At 41.6% G+C, this 25,394-nt stretch overlaps 5 protein-coding genes across 7 annotated transcripts; 2 read left to right on the plus strand and 3 right to left on the minus strand.

Annotated features, from left to right (window-relative positions):
• Positions 1-6: 6 nt before the first annotated feature.
• On the minus strand, positions 7-5,722 carry LOC132787705 (cyclin-G-associated kinase). The gene is made up of 9 exons (XM_060794969.1): positions 5,261-5,722; positions 4,325-4,555; positions 4,124-4,263; positions 2,939-3,913; positions 2,469-2,878; positions 2,024-2,406; positions 965-1,968; positions 745-906; positions 7-679 (listed from the first exon to the last, which is right to left on the minus strand). The coding sequence occupies exons 1-9, from the start codon at positions 5,466-5,468 to the stop codon at positions 569-571; spliced, it is 3,624 nt and encodes a 1,207-aa protein (XP_060650952.1). The 5' UTR covers positions 5,469-5,722; the 3' UTR covers positions 7-568.
• A 1,487-nt stretch (positions 5,723-7,209) lies between these two features.
• On the plus strand, positions 7,210-8,105 carry LOC132786543 (uncharacterized). The gene has a single exon (XM_060793091.1). The coding sequence runs from the start codon at positions 7,352-7,354 to the stop codon at positions 8,036-8,038; it is 687 nt and encodes a 228-aa protein (XP_060649074.1). The 5' UTR covers positions 7,210-7,351; the 3' UTR covers positions 8,039-8,105.
• Positions 8,106-10,100: 1,995 nt separating this feature from the next.
• Positions 10,101-16,456, plus strand: LOC132785461 (uncharacterized). Of its 2 annotated transcripts, none has more exons than XM_060791569.1 (2): positions 10,101-10,260; positions 15,097-16,456. In XM_060791569.1, the coding sequence occupies exon 2, from the start codon at positions 15,114-15,116 to the stop codon at positions 16,335-16,337; it is 1,224 nt and encodes a 407-aa protein (XP_060647552.1). In that variant the 5' UTR covers positions 10,101-10,260; positions 15,097-15,113; the 3' UTR covers positions 16,338-16,456. The 2 variants fall into 2 exon arrangements, with proteins under 2 accessions (XP_060647552.1, XP_060647553.1); XM_060791570.1 differs by lacking the exon at positions 10,101-10,260 and adding an exon at positions 14,734-14,772.
• Positions 16,457-16,483: 27 nt separating this feature from the next.
• LOC132785459 (beta-mannosidase) lies at positions 16,484-21,026 on the minus strand. The gene is made up of 9 exons (XM_060791568.1): positions 20,577-21,026; positions 20,204-20,342; positions 19,630-20,143; positions 19,470-19,566; positions 19,089-19,377; positions 17,726-18,205; positions 17,245-17,666; positions 16,805-17,185; positions 16,484-16,744 (listed from the first exon to the last, which is right to left on the minus strand). Exons 2-9 carry the CDS (start codon positions 20,289-20,291, stop codon positions 16,484-16,486), a joined length of 2,532 nt encoding a protein of 843 aa, XP_060647551.1. The 5' UTR covers positions 20,292-20,342; positions 20,577-21,026.
• Positions 21,027-21,589: 563 nt separating this feature from the next.
• On the minus strand, positions 21,590-25,296 carry LOC132786687 (beta-mannosidase-like). 2 transcript variants are annotated; one of them, XM_060793292.1, is made up of 10 exons: positions 25,029-25,296; positions 24,576-24,731; positions 24,007-24,520; positions 23,869-23,956; positions 23,640-23,814; positions 23,474-23,584; positions 22,927-23,412; positions 22,237-22,871; positions 21,996-22,172; positions 21,590-21,936 (listed from the first exon to the last, which is right to left on the minus strand). In XM_060793292.1, exons 1-10 carry the CDS (start codon positions 25,153-25,155, stop codon positions 21,667-21,669), a joined length of 2,739 nt encoding a protein of 912 aa, XP_060649275.1. In that variant the 5' UTR covers positions 25,156-25,296; the 3' UTR covers positions 21,590-21,666. The 2 variants fall into 2 exon arrangements, with proteins under 2 accessions (XP_060649275.1, XP_060649276.1); XM_060793293.1 differs by lacking the exon at positions 23,474-23,584.
• Positions 25,297-25,394: the final 98 nt, after the last annotated feature.

A 25,394-nucleotide genomic window follows, 5' to 3' on the forward strand; every position in this document is an offset into this window, starting at 1 on the left:
ACTTTTATTTATATAAACTTATTCAGTTTTCTTTCATTGTTTTGCATAGGCGTGTATCATAATCACATATTGGGTTGGGACCAGGTCATATTTGTATCTAACGCCAATTTTAATTGATCTTTTATTTGTTGTCTATTGAGTATATCAAATAGTTGAGATGAACAAAAGAAAATAACTAGAGCACATTCTTGAAACTGTTTTTGAAAGTTTTCATTGCGAATACTCTTAATAAATATATAGTTTGAATACCCGTTTTAATTGAATGCACAGCAAATAGATAAGATGTTTTTTTGTGCATTTTTGGGAATGTTGGGCGGCTGGGCTTTAATTACAAAATTAAGTAAATTGTCCATAAATATTTTAGAATTTCAAATCGGGTTCATTTTGGGCTAACTAAAATGTGTACGCTTATTGCCGTCTTGCAAAACGGGCGAACGCAGCATACACAAATACTTTCACTTTACACATTAAAGCTTACACTCTTAGATGGCTTTACACTATTTTCAGCTAATAGAAGGATAGTTAAAACTAAGTATGTATATACATGGGTATGTATATATAGATAGAATTAAGCATTGAACATATTTTGCTGTGTGGCATCATTCTCGAAATCCGTCCAAGCGTTATTTAGTTCCATAAATATAAGTTTGGCGATTTCCTCGTGCTCGGTTCCATTATGCTGCAAAATTAAACGAAATTCATAAGCCAAAGAATATCATTAGTTAGTGCTATTTATAGACAAACCTTATCTGGATGCACGGCAAGACACGCCCGTCGATAGGCCTTCTTAACCTCAGCCGGCGTAACCATGGTTGACATTTCACATTTCTGCCATTTGGCATTCTCCCACAACACCGTATGCATGGAGCACAGCAAGGCGCGTATGTTGTTCTTCTTGCCATCGGTCTGCGGAAACAAAGAGCTGATCAATTGATGAACTGGCTTTAGATTAAAGAGAACTTACCCATTCCATGATGCGCACTTTCTTAGGATCCATATCCCTAACCAGCTCTTCCTTGCGCATTTCGTTGATGGATCGAGGTCCCTGATTCATTTTACTGCCAAAGGAGTATCCTTGTTGTCCCAGTATATCCGCAAAGATATCTGAACTCTTGGCTCCACCTCCGACACCACCTGCCTGCTGTCCTGGCTTCGACGCATCGAAATGCATGCGACTGTAGTCCGGACGTGATTGTGGTGTTGCCTGTGGTTGTGGCTGAGGTTGCGGCTGTGGCTTGGCAAATGCCGGTTGTGGCTGCGACTGGGGTCTTGGCTGTGCCTGGGGTTGATTTGGCACTGGTATGTGCGTGGGGCTGGAAAACTGCGTAGTCTGTGGACTGTGTCCAACGGGAGTGGTGCTCGTCGATTTGGGGCCTAGTGTGCTACGATTGAAGTTAATGTTCAGATCTGATGCCAAATTGGCGATGTCAGCAAATGGATCTAATGGTTTCGGCGGTTGCGTTGGCGATGGCTCCTTTCTGGGTGCTGCGGGCGTGGTCACAAAAGTCGGCACGGACCCAACGAAGGGCGGTAGATTTGTGGTCGTGGTGGGCTTCAAGTTGGGAGTGCCAATGCCGGTGTTTTGATCAATTGATCCAAAGATGTCAAAGAGATCGGTGTTAATTTTGGGTTGTTGTGCCGCTGCTGCTTGTGGCGGGGGCAACACATCTGGAATGGGTGCCGATCCAATGCCCGTGGAGTCATCATCACCAAACGCGCCTAACAAATCGAAACTAGCGTCTGAGCTAGGCATTGCGCTTGCCAAAGGATTGGCAGCAGCAGATGCAGCTTGGCTTCCGCTTGGCTGCTGATTCAAATTGAGCAAATCGATGGGTGGCGATGGCTCTGGCATTGCTGTGGGCGCATCGTGAGCAATTTCAGTGACATCGGGTAAAACCAACGGCGAACCAGAGCGTTCCGATTTGCGAATCGATGCCGGCGGTGAGGAACGTGAATTTGGTTTGGTGACTAAAATAAATCCCAATTAATTGAATTGACAATATTAACAATTGCAATCACTTACCAAAGTTATCGAGCATCTCGGCATACTCCAAATCCGAGCCAAAGAGATTTTGAGCAGCTCGTTTGGCCTTGGCAGGCAGCCATGGTGGCTTATGGCTAGGCGGTGTCTCTGACTCGGTCACGCTCAACGATAGCGACACACAGAAGTTGGGCGGCACCTGCTCTGGGTCGGGCAAATCGTCTAGATCAGTACCATTGAAAGTAATCAGTGTTTCGGGCTCTGGCACGAAACCAGTGTTGATTTGAAATTGGCAAATCTTCAAGCCCTGCGGACGCACCATGCCCTTCAAAGCATTTCGTGCATGATACAAAACGACAGTCAAGTCACCACAGACAGTTAAATTGATGGGCAACACGATTTTGCCGGGACCCGCTAGATGTAATCTGTGAGCAAAGCAAGGAAATTAAAGAACTGAAATTACAAATTACTAGAGGCATAAACGTACCGCATTTTCTCGTAGTCCTGCAAGGTGCTGAGCATTAGTTTTTCGTTGCAGTAGATTTCCATGTAAATGCGACAACCATCGCGAGCCTTTGTCATGCGCGGCACAGGCTGGCAACTCAGCGAAACCAGATTGAAGTTCTTGTAGTGCGGCAGCAATGGCGTCGGACGCAGTATGTCTCCAAAGTAATAGAGATAACGAAACTCCGATGGGCGCAAATTGATCGTATGCCGCTTAACGGCAAACACTTGTACAGCATCCTCGGGTTCGTGCAGCAATCCAGCGTACATTAGTAGTGCACAAATCACAGTGGCAGCTGTACAGCCACCTGAGTCGCCGGTTTGCACAATGACAACGGACTTCGGATCAGCATTAAGGAAATTGTACATGTCCGCCGAAACAGTGAAGAGACCCTACAATATAAATGGGATTATAATGGTTGTAAGATCACATAAATCTGGATACACACTCACCTGCAGATTGGGTGCATGTGCCTGTGGACAACCATAAACGCTGCCCGCTTCCACAGTACGCACTGGAGGCGGCAGACGCGGCACAGTCCTTGCTCCAAAATTGTAAATGCTTATCTTTTGCGGGGCAAAACGGCTCTCCAACGAGAGACGTACGTCCTCAATGTTGTTGGTCTTGTAGGTGGACTCAAAGCCATCCGAGGGACACGGCATAACCAGAATGCGTGATGTGATGTGACTTATATCCAGATCGTTGCGTGCAATTGACTGCTGCATAGTTTGCATAACCTTGGTCGAGGTGTCTTTAAGGTTCTTGAACAGTGTGCCGGCGCCGCCGCGTAGCGAGGACAACAAGCTGCCATTGCCATGACTGGCAGCAGCAGCAGCACCTGCAGCAGCTTGTGGTGGCGGCATTGCAGTGCCATTTGGATTGTCAGTGTAGAACTCAGAGCGACTTATTTCCGGTTGCGAACGTGATGGACTCTCCGTTGGCGATGTGCCAATCGGAATGCCCCTTAAGTCCAACGGACCCTTGAGCGACCAGTTGTGTGTCTCTGCAATGGCGGCTAATCTCTCCAGCACCATGGAAATGTCAAAGCGTTCCTCGGGATTCACCTTAAAGCATCCCTTGATTATCTCGCGAAAGCAATGATATCGCTGCTCTGGTGGCAGCATGTAGTTGGCATTAATGATGCGTAGCTTGCCACCATCCTCATAAGGATGTTTCTGATAGCAAAGGAAATACAGTATGCATCCTAAAGCCCAAACATCCGCCTTGGGTCCGATGGGATAGTTCGACCAGGTGTCTAGCATTTCGGGTGCACGATACATGGGAGTTGTCACTGTATTTAGCTGATCCTCAAGCATATTACGTTGCTGGGCACTCCACTCGAAGGTGGGCGAAAGCAGCTCCTTGGTGGCGGAGCCAAAGTCGCAGAGCTTGATTTGTTTGTCATTGCCAATGAGGAAGTTTTCAATCTGCCAATTGGAAAATAAAGAATTATGATTAGCAGCAATTAACACCTTAATATAATACTAGCTAGCTTGATTCGTAAATTCGCCATCTCAGCATTATTATAAAAATTACTCTTACTGCATCCTAATCTTGCGCAATAAGATTATATACAGTAAGTTGTGTTGAATACAGTTTGGACTGCACGTTGATAGTTTAGTCAGTCCGTCCCTCACCTTAATGTCACGATGTGCTATTGGAGGCGTCTGGGTGTGCATGTGGGCAACGGCGCGTGTCATTTGATAAAAGATGCGCAGAATGACGGGCGGATCGAGCGGCGCATTATCCACACGGAAGCAGTCCACTAGCGAGCCGCCTGCAAAGCAAAAATGCAATCAGCTTATAGAAAAGATAACAGCTTTTTTATGTTTTCTTACCCTTGCAAAGTTCGGTGAGCAGCAAGAATTGCGCACCCTGATGGGCACTTGGCGCTATGCAATTGGAGCCGACAAATGTCACGATATTGCCATGACCCGACAGTTGTCTGTGCACGTTTATCTCGTTGTTGATGGCCTGGCAAGCTTGCTGATCGGCGCCGATCAAACGCTTGAGGGCGTATTCTGTGCCATTTTTCACATCTTGTGCAACGTACACAAACGCATAGCCGCCTGGAAGCAAAACGGAAAAGAGGGTTGTAAGCATTGATAACCACAAAGCACTGATAAGAGGGGGCGTTTAGTAATTTGTATAATTATACTGTATGTTTCACTCTCTCATAAAAATATACAGTAAAAAACTGACTTAGTGAACAGCTGCATTAAGCGGAACACTTCATTAGCCGGACACTTCTCATGGATTATATTTTTGCTTGGATAATAGTCTTAAACAAACGAAAGGCGCTCAACTTTGAATGTCCAGCCAAGAGAGTGTTCACTGTAAACCAAATTTGAACTCGCATGTATGTGTAAGTAAGAGAGTGTGTGTGTTTGTGAGTTGAGCACAAAAAGCATGACTCATGGGTCAAAGAAGAGAATGGCAGCAAAAGCACGTTTGAACTTCAAGCAGAACTTGCAACACCAATACAAATGTAGCGAGATCTCATGCTCATTAACACAAAGCAACAAGTTTTTCCATTCTGTGTGTGTTGCAATGTGAAAATCAGAAAGCGTAAACAAAGAGTTGTCACAGTCGCTGTCGCAGCCGAAGTCGACGTCGATTATGAGACTGCAAAAAGTTTTCACACATTATTTTTTTTTTTGGTCTTTGGTTTGTCTTTTGAGCTCGTTTTTCTTTGTGAACTCCACTTCCTATTGATTTTTATGCCCTTGCAAAAAGGGTTAATTATAAAAGCAATCTGTATGCGTATTTAATACCTTCAGCTATCACACATTTTGTTCGAAGCCTTTGGCCAGCAATTTCCACGAATTGGCCAACGTAATCATTGTCCAGACTGCCACTATTGATGGTGGTTCCACTTGCACTAGCTCCGCCTCCCCCGCTTCCACCGTCATCGCCTACGCTGCTGCTGTATGTGGTGTTGTTGAAATAGTTGAAATTCAGCGACTTGAAAAAATCGCCCATTATGAGATTAGTGATGGTGTTACGATTGCTTTGATTATTGGTTCGATCGCGCTTTAATTCTATTGTTTACGTCGATTTTTAACCGAGATTTAACATCTTCGCTGCTGCGGGACACAACAAAATTTGCTGCGTTGGTTTAGTATTTATTATGTTCTGTTCTGGTATTTTTTGCTACGTTGGACGGACAGAAATGGTCAGCTGATTGCTTAACAGTCACGTAAAGTATACATTTGGTATACTGTTATTAACAGCATTTGCATTGCCTTGGACAAGTCGTTATTTCTTGTGCCGCTTTGAGTTTTCCTAGGGAACGATTTAACTGCTACATTTTTTATAAAATAGAGTTGTTTTTATTTATGGAAATACTTGGCTTTAAATAATACTACTACACTGAAATGATGTCTAAATAAATAATTTGCAAATACTTGGCTTTAAATAATACTACTACACTGAAATGATGTCTAAATAAATAATTTGCAAATAGCAGGCATTCGTTTTTAAGTCGCATGTAGACTTGTTAACAGTGCTGGGAGGTACTCCTCACATAACAGCACTATTCTGTTAGGTGTGGAGCAGTTTAGTGTGGAGTTACTTAAAAATGAAAAAGGGTTTTTTCATTAGAAAATGACAGTTAAATTTTGAATAAAGAATAGATAACCAACTGACCTAGATCCAAGGCTTAGGTAAAAATAATAAATAGATAGATAAAGTAAATAAAGTTTTTTTAAGGTGAATAATTAAAAATAGATATATGTCCTAAATAGAGTTCGTGACCTTTAGTAAAAAATTTGATATCTATAAGGCATATTTATTAATATTTTGAAGAGGTTCTTGACTTGCCATATTTCAAATTCCCGTTCATGTGATGTGACACCTTTAACCTTGAGGGTAAAGTTGTCCCGCATCTCTATGCATTAATGTAGATATGCATGAGGCCCATAAAATTATACATTTTCCAGCCGTATTTTTTTAGTGGCTTTGAACGAATACAAGGTCGCTGTATACGAAAGATTGTTTGTCAATTGAACGAAGACAAAGATGAGTAACTGCTGAAACAGTTCGATTTCCGCCGGAGCTTATAAAAGTTGTGAAATACAAATCTTCAAATGATTGGGGGGAAAATACAGACTGTTTCTTTTATTGCACTTGTTGTTGTTGTTTGTTTGTTCATAATGTTATTGTTGGTATTATTTGTGTTTGTTAATGGTGAGTGCAGAGTACAATAAAAGAAAGACCAAATATGAGTTTAAAAGCCTTTTACGGCAACACAATTGTCAGAGACTTTTTGAAAGCATCGTCCGTTACGGATTGCGATGTCGATGACAATATCTTTTGTTTGTTTGTTTGTTGTTGTTGTTGTCGTTGTTGTTTGTGTTTGTGTTACCTAGCATTGGTTTGCGTAAATTGAGCATCACATGTAATTTTGACACATTTTTTCAAAGTGTGCGCAAAGTGTGCAATTTAGTTACATTTGCATTTGTCCGCAAGACGTAACAACAATATCGTTAAAATGGGAAAACAACTCGTAAGCCAAGACAAGTCTTATCGCATTCCGGCGAGAACTACTCATTAATTAGCCGCATAATCTATTGTGGACATCTAGCATTGACACATTTTTGTCGCCCAGCTTGACAATTATGCCATAATATTCGAAAAGCTTAACTAATTCCGACTAATAGTAAGCATTTTCCACACCATTTATCTGACTGCACTAAAAACAACAAGTCGAGAACATCGTAAATGTAACGAAATTGGGGCCAAACAAAGTGCACACTCTGTTTGGACAATTGTGGGGGAAAACACGTATTCACGGACTACGGAAAAACCCAAAGTGCCGCACTAGAACAGCCTCCAACTGGACACCTACATAAACAGTCAACACTATGGATTACCTTGGACTGCTTCTCGTTATTTTACTACTACATTGCGTATACGCAGAGTATTACTGGCAGCCAGAACCCCTGATTGTGCTCTACAATCCTGAAACTGGACGGGAAATGGACCCCAGACTCTACAGAGATATGCAACTGCGTTCAGCGGGATCAACAAGTGGCCAAAATATTAACGATAATATCGTCCGACTTCCCAGTCTGGGAACGCCGTGTTCTTGCGAAGATTACGTTTGTCGCTGCTGCTTGGGCATTGGATTCGGTAGCATGAAGCAGACCGTGTGCATTAAAATTCAGTACGAATGGCGGGAATTCGATGTACGATTCTTTATCGACTGGAACGATCGGACTTTGGCCAGTTTTGGCATTTCCCCCGCGCAAAATATGCCCGACTTTTGCACTCCGCTAGTTCTGCCGGTTCCCATATTCAGCTGTTTGCGTCTCTCGAATATACAAATTATCGAAATGGAAAACAGCCTCAACTTGTGCATATCGCTGGTCTTCAAGATGGTTTTCTATCAGATCTTTGAGTATAAATTCACTTGCATGCGTTTGGGCATGAAAGGTGTGTCCATGGTACGAGATCCGTACTCATATATGAACATGAATCCCTCGAAGCTAACCGCAGGTCAACCGATGCCCCAGACCACCAACGATAAACTGCAAATCTACGATGCCTAAGTAAAGTAATTGTTGTTTAAGCGCTACATAATGTACATCCATCCGCCTCGCATTCTAATTTATATTAAATCTAACCAAAAAAAAAAAAGTGAAATTTTTGTTAATTAAAAAAGAGCTATTCATTCAAGAGCCGCACCAACAAATAAACGACACACCAACCACAAAAAATAAAAAAAAAATGCTATGAAAATTGCGAAAATTGCTAATAAAAAGTTGAGCTAAGTGTCTGATGTGCGTTTGTGTGTGTGTGTGTATGTGTGGAGTGTGTTTATTTGTGACGCGACTGCCTTGGATTTGTATCTGTATCTCAGCATCTTAAACAAGGTACACAGCTCATTGGAACACACCTACTTCTGGCCACTTTCGTTAACCACCGCGGCACATGGCAATTATTTTTTCTGCCCGCTATCAGTCGGCATGCATCTGAAGCCGACGAACCGTGCAACACAAGACGCCAAGGGAGGTCTAGGGGGGGAAATCACTTCGTAGGCAGGAAGGAGATTGGATTGACGGCTCTTTAGCATCAATACTAAGGTATAGTATGTTGGGGCTGTCAAATGATGATTTGTCAATCCCAAACTATCGAAGCGAGCAAACTAATCAACTTACTCGATAAGTTCCCAGCTGTTAGTCTATTAGTGAAACCGAAAGGAAACCCGTATTAGCCGCCGCATCGAAAGCTATTAATTATGTTGCACACGCAGTTCGATTTAATGGCCAATTCTTATCAACTTACTATATTGACGTAACAGTTGATACCTCGTCGCATCATTTGCGCTTTTCTTTTCTACGCATAAGTGTGTTGCGCATTAGCCAAATACAAACTTTGTTGATTAAACTTTTTCCCATAGCCCGCCCGAAAGCTAATACTACACTCGTAAATTTATAAACAATTTACTTAAACTATAAAATACAAGTATATGTTTTTTATGACAATGGCAAAAAGCTAAGAAAAAAATGAAAATGAAAATTTATGACTAGCGAAGCTGTCATGTTTAATAAAAGCAAAAGTTATTTTAAGTGGTTAATTTTAGATTTATCTGAAAGTTGTTGTGAAGCTCTTCGTCAAATGTTTTATGACTTATTTGGAAAATGTGGTGAAGAGGTGTTTAGTACAAAATAAACTACAAGGTTGCCATTAAGCTGCTCATTTCTTGTGAAAGAAAACAATATCAATATTAAGCGTAATTTGATGGGCATTAAACTTTGGAGCTTATCAGGAAAATGCAGTGCATTAATTATTATAGCATCTTTTTCGACATTTGATGGATGCTATAAATGCGTGTGTGTGTGTGTTTATTCGTCACGATAATAAATCACGGCTAAATCACGGTTAGCAAATCACAGCAATCACTTGCATTCGCCGATGCGAGACAAACACCGTCGCTTCGGATTCGGATTGCCAACGACTAAAAGAAATGTGTATAAAAATCTCAACTCTGAATTTGCTCTTGTTGTTAGTGATGTTATTTGGTGTTGCTGTTGTTGTTGTTGTTGCTTTTGCTGTCGCAATTGCGCAATTGTTCGCTCATTTTGGACGCGTATTTTACTTTTTTGGCATGCTTTGGCTTGGCGTTTAGTCACTGCCCCCGCACCGCCGCTTGCACGCTGCCTGCGCCCCACTTTTATTTTTTTTTCCATTCCTCATTTACCCATTTGTGTGCGCATGTGTGTGTGTGAGTGTGTGTTAAACTCAAGCTTCACAACTCGGTCTGGGTCTCAGTTTGAGTCTTCGACTCTTTGGCCAGCTGTTGCCGCAGTCGCAGTCTACGCTGACGCTGACGTCGCTGCGACTGCGGCTGCTGTCGTTGTGTGTGTGTGCGTTTTGTTGTTGTTGTTGTATTACCGTTGCCAACATCGGGTTTACCTTCTGCTGCTGCCGCCGCTTCGGCCTCCAAACACACATACTTTGCTACAGAGTATGCACATATGTTTGTATATTTGTATGCATAATAATTTTTACTTTTTTTTTTTTTGTTGTATTTTTGCTGCCGCCGTTTTCCAGCTCGATGCTTTTTTACTTGCTAGCAAAAGTTTTTCATTTGCGTTCAGTTGTATTTCGGTTCGCGTTGCGATCTGTCGCACATTTCGTCTGTTCGCTGGCAGAGATACAAGATACAAAGATACAAAATACATTTCAAAAGCCGCACACGAGGAGTACTAAGCACATTTTGGGACTAGTTAACATCAGAGATACCAATTTTCGAGCGTCTAAATTAAATGTGAGTTGCTATTTTGCGAATGTTATTTCATCTCTCTTGCGTCTCTCTCGCTCTCTTTCTCTCCCCATTTAACATAATGAGTGAGTAGTTAACTTAAAAACACAGCTACTGGGGATCGTTAAATGCAGTTTTGGGTTTCCATGACAATTGATTTATTTTGATTTCCCCGTTTCACACGTTGAGTGTGCTTTGAAATTGAGAAAGGGCTTACAAACAACTTGACGCAATTTTGTGCGTGGGTCTAGTAGATACTTTTGTGTACTTTTGGGTGTCAGGCAATATTCATCAAAAACCCACGAACCTTTGACTTTGACGGATACTTAATGTGTGTGTGTGTGTGTGTCGGAAAGTAAAAAGAGTTTTACTTTCAGTTGCGACACTTGGGCGCAAAATTAAAATAAAATAAAGAAAAAACCCATGCCTAAGCCAAGCCACAGTCAAAACAAACTTTGGTCGGTGAATGGACGTTGGAGACAGGCTGTTCATCCTAAGACGAAAAGTGCCATAGAGTGATGAGTAACCAGCATGTGTAATTAAAGAGATGCTAGCAAAAAAAATTAAAACTACAGACAAATAAAAAACAAAACAAAATAATAAAAACTTTGTAAGTAAAACGAAGACAAAAAAAAGGCATTAAAATTTTAAGAAATGGACAGTCGCCAGTCGGAGGCCCTCAGCATCTTTAAACTTTACGATCTTTGAAATTTCACATTTCATTGCCGAGGCAACAACAACGCAAAGTACAAATATTTATAAGTGAAAAAAATTACACAAAAACAAAAAAATAAAAAAAAATCATGTAAAGTTTCTCACTTTTGGGTGGGAAATGTTAATCATAAAAAAAGTAAAAGTGAAATTAATACAACGCCGGCAACAGAAAATTACATTAACCGCACAAATACATTTGCATTTTGCACATGGCAGCAAAACAACTTTACAATAACAAATAATAATAACAACAACAACAACTACAACAACAAGAGCAACCACACAAATATTACAACAATCACTGATAACAGCTAAATGAAATGAAAGGCGCGATCAACGATCGTTCGATTGGACTACCAATGACATTAAAACAAAACAGTTTTGATTTAAATGCATTAAATGCCACACCACGCATAATGCATAAATACGGGGCGTATACGTAATTTTAATGCATTCATTGTTGCCAGATCACTTGAAAATGCGCACAACGTTGCCAAAAAGGGAGTTGATTTGATTTGACACGCTGACAAGGGCCGCTTCACACACCGCTCCCTAGAAGCCATTGATGCAATAAAAGTGAGAGTTTCACCCCAGTCAGAAGTTGAACCGAACTCAACTCAACTCAAATTGAATTGAACTGAACAGAGTTTGAAGTCAATGAACAGGTCAGTGATTGGTATCGCAGAGTTGGCCGCAATTGCGCTCAATTACCGGCTGGCTGGCTGGATGGCTGGCTAATGCCATTAACGTAATACCCAATTAATGGCAAATGGCACGCCTTCGCTGAGAAAGCCCATCATTAAATGTGCGCGGTCTGTCACGTTAATGCGTCTATGCAAATGACTCCAGCTCAGAGATCATGTTAGTTGGTCAAAAACACAAACTACACAAAAAACAATCAACAGTTAACATTTCAAACAAATTGCACATACAATACATAATAATAATTGCAGTTTGGCTTGCAACACATTTAAGTACTTAACAATCCAGCAGCGCTCTTTGTTGTTGTATTTCTTTTTATAACACTTTTTGTTTCTTTTTTTGGCCAAGCGACTCGTCGCAGATAAATGCTTCAGTCGCATTTCCTGTCCCGCTTCACTCCAAACTTGAAATGATGTAATTTTCATTGAACAAAAGTGACCAAAAAAAGAAGACATATAAAAAAAAAACACCGCACATAAACTGACGCTACGAAGACGCAACGCAGATGCCTCAAAGCAAACACCAGCTGACAGCGACGTCGACTGCGACGCTGGCAGCGGCTGCAGCTGCGCCGTGACATTGAAGCCGTGTGAAGTGCTGCCGACGTTGACGCTTGCGCTGTTGTTGTTGCTGTTACTGGCATTGTTAGTGTTGCTGTTGTTACTGTTGCTAGCGGCCAGCGGCCTAAAAACGCTGGCCAGCACACGAAAGGCTATAGTAAGAAAAAAGAGAGCAAGCGCTCAATACCAAGCGTTGACTTCTTTTTTGTTGTTGCTGTGCAAAAAGTAAAACTTGTTTTTGTTGTTACAGTGCGCGATGATTGCGACGATTTCATAACAACAACAACAACACTAACAATAACAACCGACAGCGAGCAGTAGCGAGTTCATCTGGGAGCGCAGCGCACTCAGTCGAGTCGAGTCGAGTCGAAAGTGAAAGTCCACAGCAAAGTTCCCAGTTTTGAGCTCAGAGCTCATAGTATGGGCCACGAGCACGGGCACCATCAATGTGTGGCTAGTATAGTGTGGTTTAGTGTGGTGGTTACCCAGTTAAGCTCCGTCAAAGAGTTGAGTTGGCGCCTCGTCGAGTCGTTGAGTCGTCGAGTCGTGGTGGTGCCGTGAACTTTGCCGTGCGCATTTATTGAAATTGCAATTCACAATCCACAATTCGCTTAATTGTTTTTCTCATTTTGTTTAGCAAATTTTCACTCATTAGTGGCTCGTGTACATCGCGGCGTATGCGTAATATCTTAGTTCATTCAGCCCCCATCCCAATTATGCAGCCAATCAATGGGCTATGCACAAATTGATCGCACTCACAAATTGCGATAAATGCAGCATCAATTTCAACTTCAAACTCTGACTAGACGAACACTTAAACTCTTATTACAATTGACAGGTGAGGTTGCGCCCTGCAGCCAGCATCATTATCATCACAGATCAGTTGGATTTATACCTGGTCATTTGAGTTGCTGCTGTTTGCGGGTGTAAAGTGTGAGCAATTGGCAGCCATTCATGTTGGCAGTGTTTTGACTAAGTAAATGCATTCGAATTTTATGTGAGCAATCAAATTTCAGTATTTATGAACGAGCTGATGATTAGATTAGGAAAAAGCTAGTCATCCAATGCGTGAATGAACATTTTATGGGTATTGCGACAACAATAATTTCCATAAATGTATTTGCCAGAAAGGCATATAAATAATATAGGCATTTCTATTTTATTTTGATGATTATAAATTGATATATTTTATCAACTATGGAGTATGCAAAAGAAGTGATTTTTTTGATTGCAGAATTTAATTATTATAATGATTATAATTCCAATTATAATTCCAATTCTAATAGTATTTGCCGGAAAGGTTTACACATTTTTACTTTATTAATATCATACATATTTGTTTATTCCATTTTCAAATAATTGAGTATAAAAACAGTTTTTAAATTTGTTTTGTCTTTCATATTTATAATGCTACTTGCCAAGAAATTTGCAAATTGTTAAAATTGAAATCAATAGATATATTAGCCTAATTTTTGAAGTGCCTTCTTTTTAATTAAATTTTTAGCCTGCAGAGTGAAAATTATACTACAAAAGAAAATTTGTAATAAAAAGTATTTATGATTTATGATTTCATGCAATCATAATTTAGTGAGGTCAAGCAGGTAGATATTCTGCATTTGTTTAGTATTTATTTAAATATATTTTGAGAATTGCAAATAATTCCATAAAATTGAAAATTACGAATCAGGCAAAGAAATTACTACTTTGTTTTAGTCTTGTGCAATTCACAATTTAAAAATTATATTTACATTTGTGACTACTTATAGTTTCAAACTCTAATATAACAGCATAGTCTAAAATTTTCTAAAATTTCTACAAATTTGCAATTATTTGCTTGACTTTCGTTTAGTAGTTGTAGGCAAGAAAAGTCAATAATCTTGAGCAAGACATTGACTTTGTGGCAGTGTCAAGAAAGGTTTGATTTCTTTAGTTGTAGTTGGCACAACTCTCAAAGAAGGCGTGGCCAATGCAATTTAATGCGCCAACTGTCAGGAGTTTGTCGCCATGTCGTGCCTGTTCGCTTACTGTGCAAAATGCTGTTTACCGGCAACCGACGATTTCCTCATGCCAAACTAACTACATAAAACAGCGGCAACAACAAAATCAGCGGCAAACGAAAGTTAAGCATTGCAATTTTTAATCGCTGTTTCGCTTTCTGAGCCCAGCACATCGACACGGACACGCAAATGCAATAAAATAAAACTAATAAACACAACGAACAACAACAACAACAAAATAATCGAACAACAGTCAGCCAAAGATGCATTCAGTGAAGCAGATTGACTGCTTGACTGACTGTCAATAATTGAATTAAGACCAGTACAACCGGCAAATATTCAACGAGGTGTTGAGAAATGCCACAAAATGCGAATGCGAATGGGACGCAGCGAGGCTAATTAACCAGCGTGAAAACAAAACAAACAAATCGCATTATCTGCGGATAAATCTTATGTTTACTTGGCAAAACTACAACATTAATATAGTTAATGGTATTTAATGAGTACTGGTTCCACATTGAACTCTTCATATCGGACAGATTTTGGTGCAGTGAACTCTTTTTAATATTCATGTTAATGTTATATTTATTTCAATGCCATATAAATATTCATGACTTCTTCAAGTAATATTCAAAATAATTGCTTACTTTGCATAACACAATTTAATTGGAAGAAATGTAGGCTTTCTTTTGCATTTATTTTAATTGAACACAATAACATATATGCTTCAGTTGAGCTGTCGTAATACTATTCAACACAATCAGCGTAAAGTTCATATGCAGATCTGCAGTAAATTTGATAACAATGAAAAGATTTATGCCCAATTAACTTTTCACTAATGTGCTACAATTTTATGTATAATTTCACAGCGCACGCACTGTAAAAGATGGCAACGACTTCAAAGGCAACAGCGCAAATGGCAACGGCAACGGGGCGTATGAGTGTCATAACACTAATTGCGTGCATCGCCCTCACTTGCGTGGGCGTGGCACACGCTAGCACTGAACTTGGCAGCGGCAGCATCAGCAGCGTGACCGGCAAACCCGCGTTGATACGCACCGAGCTGCGTTTTGGCCGCAATCTTGATCCCTCCAAGGTGCGTGTGGTGAACGTGAAGTCGAGTCAAGGCGAAGATGTGGAGATATTGGTGGGCAAGAACAGTCGCAAGGCACGTGCCGAGGAGGCAGCCGGATCGTTCTTTGTGCGCAGCTCCGATGTCAAGCGACCTGTGTTGCCAAGAGCCAAGAGCAACTCACAAGTTGCAGGCAGACAGCTGAGCTTTGAGCATACGCCAGCGTTGCTGAAGCAGAGCGAACTGGCCCAGCAGCAACAGGATTATCGCCAGCGCAAGGCTGAGGCTGAGCAGCGACAGGCCAAGTTCATACAACTGCAGTTGGCCAAGGCGCAGAGCAAAGTGCTGGAGCAACAGGCACTCGACAGCAGCTCGCGTCGCGGTCGTCAGCTTGGTGGAGCTGCGGCCTGGCAACCAGTTTACTTCCAGGCACAGCCAACGGCGCGCAACAACAACAACTTCTCCTTTGGCGTTGATCGTCAATGGCAGCCTTACTCCTATGCCGATGCAGTCGAAACTCAGCCTCGTGTGTTGCGCCAGGCACAGAGCACTCCGCTCAGCTTCCCCAGTGACATGGAGTACGCTGCCTCCGAGCCCGTGGAATACTACAACAGAGACACACGTGCCTATCCAGGCAATGGAGCCAGCTATCGCGCACGTCCGCCCCAGAATCTGATCACCAAGCACAACTACAATGTGCTGCCACAGAAATCCAAGTTTGTCACCTACATGCCACACTCGGTGGTGGTCACAGCCAGTGCTGGAGTAGTGACACCCTCCGCCACGCCCACTAGACGACCAGTGCAACAGCAGAGTTCACATGCGGCACACAATCCACATCGCAATCCGATTGGCCAGAGCACGCACAGCGTTGTCGATGGACCGGCGGTGACTTTGATCGAAGGTGTGCGTGTGCCGGACACCGCTGAGGATAAGGTGAAGACCTGGCGCAATGCTCGAGTGCTCAACAATCAGCTGGTGCCATATCCCGAGGGTTACACGCCGCCACGTGTCCAGATGCCCAGCTTCGATAGATAGATAGATGGATGAATGGATAGAGTGGATGCGTCCATTTATGCACCTTTGTACTACACCTATTATATATTTATTGATTTGTTTAATTGTTAAGTTATTTATACATATATGTCTGTACTATATATCTATGTAAATGTTTGCACTAAACTCTACGGCATAAACTGATTGACAGTCATGATGTTGAAATAGGATTTACGCCAGAGGCGTATGCACGAGTTGCTGTCCACCTCCACATAGATCACATGCACCGGTGTGTTCTGCATGTAACCATTCTCGGAGAGCTTATAGCGATAAGGAAGCTGCAACTCCACATAGACAAAGACAGCGGGATGCTTCACCTGAATGGTCAAGCTAACGCTATTCCTTGCTCCACTGCTCGTCGTGTGGCAGATCTTTGATGAAATCTCAAACTAAAGATGGGAATAAACAGAGTTATTAAATCTTATGTTTAGGAAAATGTGTCTACCCACCTCTAGCTCAGGATCAGTGATGCCCATAGCAGCTGTGATGCTGCTGGGGAAGAAGTAAGTCCGCGAGATCAACTGTTCATTGCGTCGCAGCTGGAACTCCAAGTAAGCGTTGCGTGCGTTGAACTCGTTGTCCAGCAACTCCTTAATGGGAATTACCTTGTCGTACTGCACGCCATTGGGACGCAGTGTAACTGGCCAGCTGCGGGACTCCTTGGGCAGTAGTTGTGACCACAGATGAATGTGGGCCACCACATTGAGATTGTTTGTCTTGATATTGGGCTCATCACAAATCAAGGAAATGTTTAGCGAAGCCGAAGACTTGTCGTAGAGCGCAACAATTGTTGTTGGTGCCAGAAAGTCACGTGCCCAGTAGTGCAAGAGCTGCAGAGAGTAATAGTTTAATATCAGTATTTGATATCTACGATTTGATATCAACTCACCTTCCAGTTGCCATAGAAATCAATGCCGGACCACGAGGGCGCCACCCAAACATCGTTCAGTTGCCAGTAGAGTGCACCCATCGTATTGTGATTCGTGTCGCGTAGACTGCGATAAAGCTCAGTCTCCACTTTGGTGGCCATAGCCTGTGATATCTGACTGAAGTAGATCAGCGCCAAATTGTAGTTTTCGCTCTCTGGCAAAGGAAGCGGCAGGTGTCGATGTAATTGGGTGGTAATCGGCACCATTGCCAGCGGATGGTGCTGACGATGCGACATCAAGTCGGATAGATCGTCACCGGCTTGCAGAACTTGTTCCCAAGCAATTGAGGCTGGCAGCGATTGAAAGCCGTATTCGCTGGCAAAACGGGGGCGTGGATAAATCTCTGGATCCCAAGCGTCCTTCATGTAATCATAAAAGTGCACTAATAGTAGGCGGAAAATTTAGTAATCTATCGATAAAAGTGAATAATAAAAGCCTTACCATCGCCATTGTGATTATCCTGGGGATTCTGTGATATATAGTTGTCCTGCTCGCTCGCCTTGCCATTGGATGGCGAGGAAACTAACGGCGAAGGTCGCGATGCATGCGACACTATCTTCAACTCGTGCAGAATGTTGCCGAGGTAAAGCTCTCTATATTCAGCCTTAAAGCGATCCAGTTGTGTGATGGTTTGATACCAGTCCTGTATCAGAGCCGCCTCATTCTCATTGTTGCCCACAAATATTGCCACGCTGGGATGATGTGACAATCGTTTGGCATTCTGTCGCACTTCCTCGCGCACTGAGGCGAGAAAATCGGGAGTGACAGGATACATAGCACAGGCAAACATCATGTCCTGCCAGATGAGTATGCCCAGACTGTCGGCCAGTTCATAGAAGTAATCCGATTCATAAACGCCGCCGCCCCACACTCGCAGCATATTCATGTGCGCCTCCTTGGCTGATTCCAGCAGGTAGGCAACTGAAAAGTTACATATTGAAATTGTGGAATTATTTTGTTTTAGTAATTTAAACTCGACTAAGAGCTGTTGTCACAGAAATAAAAAATTCAAGGAATCGTGTAGTAAAGAATATGAAGTTAAAGATTTTCCTATTCCATTATTTTTAAGTCAATAACTTTATTGTGCTTTTCTTCTGAAACTATACATAGCGCTATGAAGTTTAACTCTGATCCCCAATATAATGAAAGGTTTTCGAAAAATTTCTCCATCAAAATAAATTAGGATTATGGAAGATCACGATTCAAAGTAATAATAAATTTAAGGTAAAGCTATATTGCAATTGAGTGTTACTAACATAATAATATGATTAGAACTCTCACTATAATTTATTTAATGAAGTGTAACTAAATTATAGTAAGAGTGATTCCTCTAGATAAGTTGTATATTACTTAAAGTAGAAACCAAAGAGAGACTACAATTGAAGTAGAGTATTTTAGAATGTGAACTCTCACATTGCAGTGACAAAATAATTTATATCATTATTGAAGTGTTTAATTCAATAATTGAAAATAAAAGTCGTATATAATCACATATTTCAAAAATATGATTATAAACTATGCTTTCCAATTATACTATTAAAAATTATAGAATTATATTTACTCGCTTCAATGCTCTTTTCAATTATTTTCTATTTCCTATAGATAAGCAAATTTTGTATTCAATAGATTCAATCATTTACTACAGATTAGATGCAAATGATTAACGAAATAATCTTCAAAATGTTTATTAGGGCAATAAATTATTGAACCCACTTGAAATAAGAATAGCAATTGTTTAATCAGCAAAAGCTTCGGGTGTTAGTTTGATTTTAATGGGTTGACCCCAATCAATTGTAATACTCACTCTGATCTGAACTCTGCTTCTCGGGCAGAATGTGCGAAGGAATATAGTTGCTGCCCTTCATGAATATCTCCACGCCATTCACACGAAAGAGGAAAGTATTGCCCAGACCATCTGAAGCCGGACGTTCAATCAGTTCCAGAGTGCGAAAGCCGACTCTCAATGATTTCTGTGATTTCGTTTTGCCACGAATCTTCGGACCGTCGCTGTCCGGCCAAGCATTGAGGGTAAATACCAGGGGATAGAGCTTCTGATCGCCATAGCCATTGGGCCACCAGGCAACGACGTCTGCCTGCAAAATGAAGAATTGCACTTGACATAGTTGCCAATGAGCTCAATTGGCAGACGCGAGCAATTAGCAGGCGGGGTACAACAAATACTCACAATTGGCACAGACTGATCGAACTCAATTACGGGCGACAAGTGGCTAATGGGCTTTGTGGTGTACGTATCTATGACCACCGGTTGATCCAATAGCTCGCTGCAGACAGTGAAGAGAAACAGTTCCATATACATACGTATGTTATTTGCTAGGTCTACTCACACGGCATAGAAGACCAGTTGAGCGTAAAAATTCTCTTTAGCCGCCGCATCCAAGTAGCATGTAATGTGCATGTTCCAGTGCGTCTCATTGCGACTGACATCGACATCGACGTCGCGCAATAATGCCACCTCATACATCTCCAACTGCACCGTCTTCCAGATGCCCATCGATGGAGCTGCCGGTCCCCAGTCCCAGGCAAAGCTTGCCTGCATCTTCCGCAGCATATTCATATGACACTCGCCATGGTATCGAAGTGGCGGACACGCTGGTGGCACATTTCTCCCCGCACTGTCGAGCGCCTGAGCCTTGGCTTTTGCTGCCCACACCGGTGAAGTTATCTCCACCTCTAGCACATTGTCCTCCTGCAGTATTTTGGTCACATCGTAAGAGTAGCGCACAAACATGTTGTCAGTGCGTCCCAGCAGCTGATGATTCAAGCGAATCTCAGCGATTGTGTCGATGCCATGGAAAGTTAGATTAAGGTTGCGCACGTTCTTATAGTGCTCCACATCAACTGCACTCGGGAGTTGCACAAGTTAATGTGACAGTCAATTGAAAGAGTAATAAAACTTACATTGGAAACTATTCGTGTATGTCCAGTTGTCGTAGGAAAGCCAACGGAGATTCACATCGTTGTAGGGAGAGCAGCAGCTGGTCCGCATAGAAGGCACTGTAAATGCCCGAGGGTAGAGTTTGGCCAGCAGCGGTCAAGGCTGCGAAATTGAATTACAACTCGCGTTATCAGTTTTGCCAAAATATTTCATTGATAACGGAAAAAAGACAAACATCGCAGAATTTGCTTGAGAGCGTCATTAACTGCTGATTATCGACATTAATGAACTCATTATTTATGATCGATTGTGCAGTGATGGATTAGATTCTTGACAAGTGAAGAGCCAGCTGCCAACAAATCCACCTCTTGAATAATGTGTGTACTTTTTACTTACAGCCATTCCGATTAGATATAGACCAGTGACTGGCCAGTTCGATGATTTCAACGGCATCGCCTTTAACCTCCGGAAGAAGAAGAATGCAGATCAATAGTCCAAGTCCAAGGCTGCAGCAGCTGGCGCCTAAGAAGCTCATCATCGTACGACAACAATTCATTGATTTTGGCAACACACTTGAAGAAGCGTCATAAATTAAATGTGTGCAAACTTTTGTGGAGGCTTCAAGCTGCTTCACGTTCTTGATAAACAATAGTACTTTTATATTGCACGCATGTATGTGAGTGTGCAAGTGTGTGTGTCTGTATATACATATAGTCTATTCCCCCAAACAGATCGCGTCGCGTTCTTCAACTTCGACTCGTATAAGAGCGCGGCGTTTCGTGCCGTTGGCTCCTAAAATTGCGAATGCCTCTGAACTCGGCGACTGGCACCGGGAATAGCAACTAGTGGACTGATGACTACAGTTAACCGATCGCCAATTGTCGACTAGCAATGAGAGCGTTTGAGAGAGCGGCTGTCGGCGAGAGAGCAAGATTATTATCAGCACGATGCGCTCTTTAAAAACATCAGCTGTTCCACTGAGAATCTAGCGTAGATTCTACGCTATCTTTAGCCAGAGGCGTGCATAGAAAAGTTGAGCAACACGACTGGGTAAATATAGAAAAGTTTTGATTTCAAATCAAGTAATATAATTATGTGGTATATGTATATATTTATTTATGGAGGTTAAACTGATAAACTGTGTGTGAAATGAAAATAGTTTCTTTGTTGAAATAAACAAATATAACAATGCGGTATTATTATAAACAAGTTACAAATATTGTTTACTTTTCTTTTCTGAGCAGAGAACTCTTTTATTATTCATATTAAAATGTTTCTTATAAAATTTGAAAAACTGATTTTAATTGACTCATTTTAAAATGTGAAATGATCTTATAAATTCGGATTTTAGTTGTTGTTGCTATGGATTAATAATAGAACACACTTTTGACAAAATTGATAAACAATAATTTCCATTACACCATTAAAGCAAAGCATCTTTATTAAGCAACAGCAGGGGATTATTTATTGGTCAAGCATATATACCTTATACCATATACTGATTCATGGTCTTGACTCTTATATTATCTGAAGTTAGTTTTATGCACTCGGAATCTTCGTCAATATTCAATGTGACGATTTGGCGTGGTACCGTCTGTGTGAATCCATTCATTGAGAACTCGTGACGAACTTCTGTGTAGGTCTCATGAACAAGCTCCAAATAGATAAACAATGTTGGATACCTGACAGTTATGCGTAAACTGAAGTTGTTAAGGTAAGGCTTCGAAGATGCACAATCGCCTCGATGGATTTCGATCTAAAGGAAATATAGTCAAATTATTTCTCAGGCTTTAACAAAATTTTGAACAACATCACTTTCAGTTCGGGATCACTAATGCCCACAATATTCTTAATGGGTACAGGATAGAAATAATTTTGGGCAACAATCGTATCATCTTCATCTTTCAAAAGAATTTCGAGAAAGATTTCTGTCTTTGCTTTCGATTCATAAAGCACAGAGTCAAGTGGTATGCGTAGTTGATCCAAAGAACTCTAAAACAAAAATATTATATATTAATAATATAAAATTCGAAATCTCGCATATTGATAATCTTACCGCGTGAACGCCAACAGATATAGCGCGTGCAATTGAAGATTTGGGATATATATCGTTCCAGAGGAATGTGTTGATAAAGAGATTATATGTCTTTGGTTGATCATCTGAATAATCTTCCCTAGTGATAGTTATATTGATTTGATTGCTGGCCTCATGATAAAGCGCCAAAATACTTGTAGAAGCAAAGAATTCCTTGGCCCAAAAGTAAACCAACTTATAGTTGCCATAATAATCAATGCAAGACCAAGTCGGAGCTACCCAAACATCATTCAACTGCCAGATGAGAGCACCCATGGTCAAATAATCGCCACGACGACTGCGAAACAGTTCAACTGCCTTCTTAGTGGACATTGCCTGAGCCACCTGACTGAAGTAGATGAACTCATCGATGTTATCCTCCCAGTTCTGCAGATTAAATGGCAGCTCGTAAGCAATTTGTCGCAATAGTGGAATAAATCCTTTAGTATCATGCTGACGCTGTCGAATGAGAGCAGCCAAGCTCTCCTCTGTGGCATTCTGGCCGAGATCACGCAGCCAACTCGAACGCATTGGCAGACTGGCGTAACCAAATTCCGACACGAAACGAGCCTCCGGATAAATAGTTTGCGATGGAGTGTCTTCCTCATAAAAGTGAACTAAAAATGCAAATAAATAATATCGTTTAATATGCATTTTTTCCCTTTTACTTACCATCACCATAATTGGGACTTTGTGGATCCTTGGCCAGCTCCTTGCCCGACTCAGCTATGCCCATCGAGGGTGTGGAGATCATTGGGCCAGGACGAGGTTTGAAATCGTTGCGAGAAATAATGTTTAGTTCTGGCGAAAGATTGCCCAAGAAGAGCAACTTATACTCGTCTTCCAGACGCTTCGCATCGGTGCCAAAATCCGAACGATTCTTCACCAGATACAACTCGATCTCATTGTTGGTTACAATCAGCGAAAGACTGGCGTGATAGGCGAGTCGCTGGGCATTCTGTGCTGCCTCCTCTCTCATGCAAGCCATCAGTTCATCGGTAACCGGATAAGTGGCCTTGGTGAAAGCCATATCCTGCCAGATCAAAAGGCCATAGCTATCGGCCAAGCTATAAAAGGTGTCTGACTCATAAAGTCCACCGCCCCAAACACGTATCATGTTCATGTTGGCATCTCTGGCGGACTTCAAAAGATGTTGTACTGTAAGTCAGATCAGTTTACTAATTAATAGAAGTTTTGCATTGCAGAAAAAGCTACTCACTTGTATCAGAATCCGCTGATAGTTCTGGCAGTGCATTAGCTGTCACATAATTAACGCCCTTCATAAAAATGGGATAACCATTAACACGGAAATAAAAGGTGCGACCTCGGTCTGCAAATTGAAACAATAGTTAAGCTAAACCTTACATTGAACATCGATTATTTACCATCCTCATCCTCCACCAACTCAATGGTGCGAAAACCAATATTGAGCAGCTTATGGGAGTCGGTGCGTGAACCCAGGCCGGGTTCATCCTCGTTGCGATATGTCTTCAGATTGAAAGAAACGGGATATAGCATCTGATTGCCATATCCATTTGGCCACCAGAGCTTAACTTTTGCCTAAGCACGAAGAGTGATTAGCCATGTTATTAGATAATATTTCAACATACTTACTTTGGGTATATGAATCTGGAATTCAATTTTCGGATTAGCATAGGTGAGCTTTTGTTGGGGCACCACAAAGGGTTCCGCAAATAATTCACTAAGAAGAAGATGTTAAAATTTAGCTACTAAACTTAATAAACTGCTCACCTGGCATAGACCACAAGCTGTCCGTAGAAGATCTCGTAGTCGGAGGTACTGATAAAGGCACGACAATCCATTGTCCAGTGGGTATCATTACGATTGATAGCCACATCCACATCACGCAAAATGGCCACAGCATAGTATTCAACAGTAACCGATTTCCATATGCCCGATGAAAGAGCAGCCGGATTCCATTCGCCGCCAAAACTCATTTGCAGCTTGCGCAGCATATTGCGATGGCATTCAACATTTCCGCGCGATGCTGGACAACTGGGTGGAGCACCAGCTCCACGTTCCTCCAGCTGCGCTGCCCGAGCATTGGCCTCCACCAAAGGCGAGAGTATTTCGATCTCTAGGAGATTGAGTGCGCTGCCGTACTGCAACAAATGTCCCACGACATAGGAATAGCGCACAAACATGTTATCAGTTTCACCAAGCAGATTGCCATTCAACCTAATTTTGGACACCGTATCAATGCCGTGGAATGTCAAGTTCACCATACTGTCCTGACCCAGTTCAGCTAAAAAGGATATTGATGATAAGCTATGATTTAAAAATGTCTGTCATAAACGCACCCATTTCGAAGCTTGTGCTATAGATCCATGTTTTGTTTGCAATCCAGCGTAGATTGACATCATTGCCAGGCGCTAGGAAATCGCCATAGGTTTTTGATAACTCCGTGTATACTCCAGAGGGTATCTTTGTCACTTCCACGGGAACTACTGTAATAACTGTGGATTCACTTCGTTAAAGCTTTCAAATCACTGGCGCTGCAGTTAATAACATTTACAACCAATTAATTTTCACAAAAGCCGATAACAATTGGATCGAAAAGTCAACGTCAGTTTCTTATCTTATCACAACAACAACAAAAAACGTTCGAAATGTCTGGGGAGGTCGGGGAAACTGTGCAAAACTTGATTATTTGGCAATGAATCAAATGAATCTCATATTAGAGGTATTCGTCATGCTCAATAGATATTGAATTATACTTTCTACTCTATATAAACTCCTGGGTAAATACTTACGGGAATCACTGTCTCGCAAAGTCCAGCCCTTGGTTAATTCAATTGTTTGCACTTTCTTCGCATTGAGAATTGGCAGTGCAATCAATAAAATTATACAAACATTAATTATTTTTAACATTGTTGCCATTGTTTGCAGCCAATTGACATCTCTTCACTAAACAACACAAATGTGATTTGTTATTTGTTGAAATCTTATCATTTGCCCGTGTTCCCGTCTGCAGCGCGTTTATTTATTTTCAGCGATTGTTTTCCACACACACGGTTTCGATTCGGAATCACATTAATAACTGAACGATTGCTGCTCTCCATTAACTGTCCGACCCACTTGTAAACTTATCAGCCAAATTGGCTGTGGTGAGAATCGCT

Source organism: Drosophila nasuta, chromosome 2R (genome assembly GCF_023558535.2).
Source record: "Drosophila nasuta strain 15112-1781.00 chromosome 2R, ASM2355853v1, whole genome shotgun sequence".
Taxonomy (NCBI): domain Eukaryota; kingdom Metazoa; phylum Arthropoda; class Insecta; order Diptera; family Drosophilidae; genus Drosophila; species Drosophila nasuta.

Excerpts from the sequence above, each read along its gene's own strand:
- LOC132787705 (XM_060794969.1), bottom strand. The coding sequence starts at position 5,468 with ATGGGCGATTTTTTCAAGTCGCTGAATTTCAACTATTTCAACAACACC. Across the intron at positions 4,264-4,324 it reads GCTCACCGAACTTTGCAAGG|GCGGCTCGCTAGTGGACTGC; the intron begins GTAAGAAAACAT and ends TTTGCTTTGCAG. Across the intron at positions 907-964 it reads AAGTGCGCATCATGGAATGG|ACCGATGGCAAGAAGAACAA; the intron begins GTAAGTTCTCTT and ends TTGTTTCCGCAG.
- LOC132785459 (XM_060791568.1), bottom strand. The coding sequence starts at position 20,291 with ATGCGGACCAGCTGCTGCTCTCCCTACAACGATGTGAATCTCCGTTGG. Across the intron at positions 17,667-17,725 it reads GGATAATCACAATGGCGATG|TGCACTTTTATGATTACATG; the intron begins GTAAGGCTTTTA and ends GCCTACTATTAG. Across the intron at positions 16,745-16,804 it reads TCACTGATCCTGAGCTAGAG|TTTGAGATTTCATCAAAGAT; the intron begins GTGGGTAGACAC and ends TCCCATCTTTAG.
- LOC132785461 (XM_060791569.1), top strand. The coding sequence starts at position 15,114 with ATGGCAACGACTTCAAAGGCAACAGCGCAAATGGCAACGGCAACGGGG.
- LOC132786543 (XM_060793091.1), top strand. The coding sequence starts at position 7,352 with ATGGATTACCTTGGACTGCTTCTCGTTATTTTACTACTACATTGCGTA.
- LOC132786687 (XM_060793292.1), bottom strand. The coding sequence starts at position 25,155 with ATGGCAACAATGTTAAAAATAATTAATGTTTGTATAATTTTATTGATT. Across the intron at positions 23,413-23,473 it reads ATCAGCGGATTCTGATACAA|TACAACATCTTTTGAAGTCC; the intron begins GTGAGTAGCTTT and ends TCTGACTTACAG. Across the intron at positions 22,173-22,236 it reads TATCTGTTGGCGTTCACGCG|AGTTCTTTGGATCAACTACG; the intron begins GTAAGATTATCA and ends TTTTTGTTTTAG.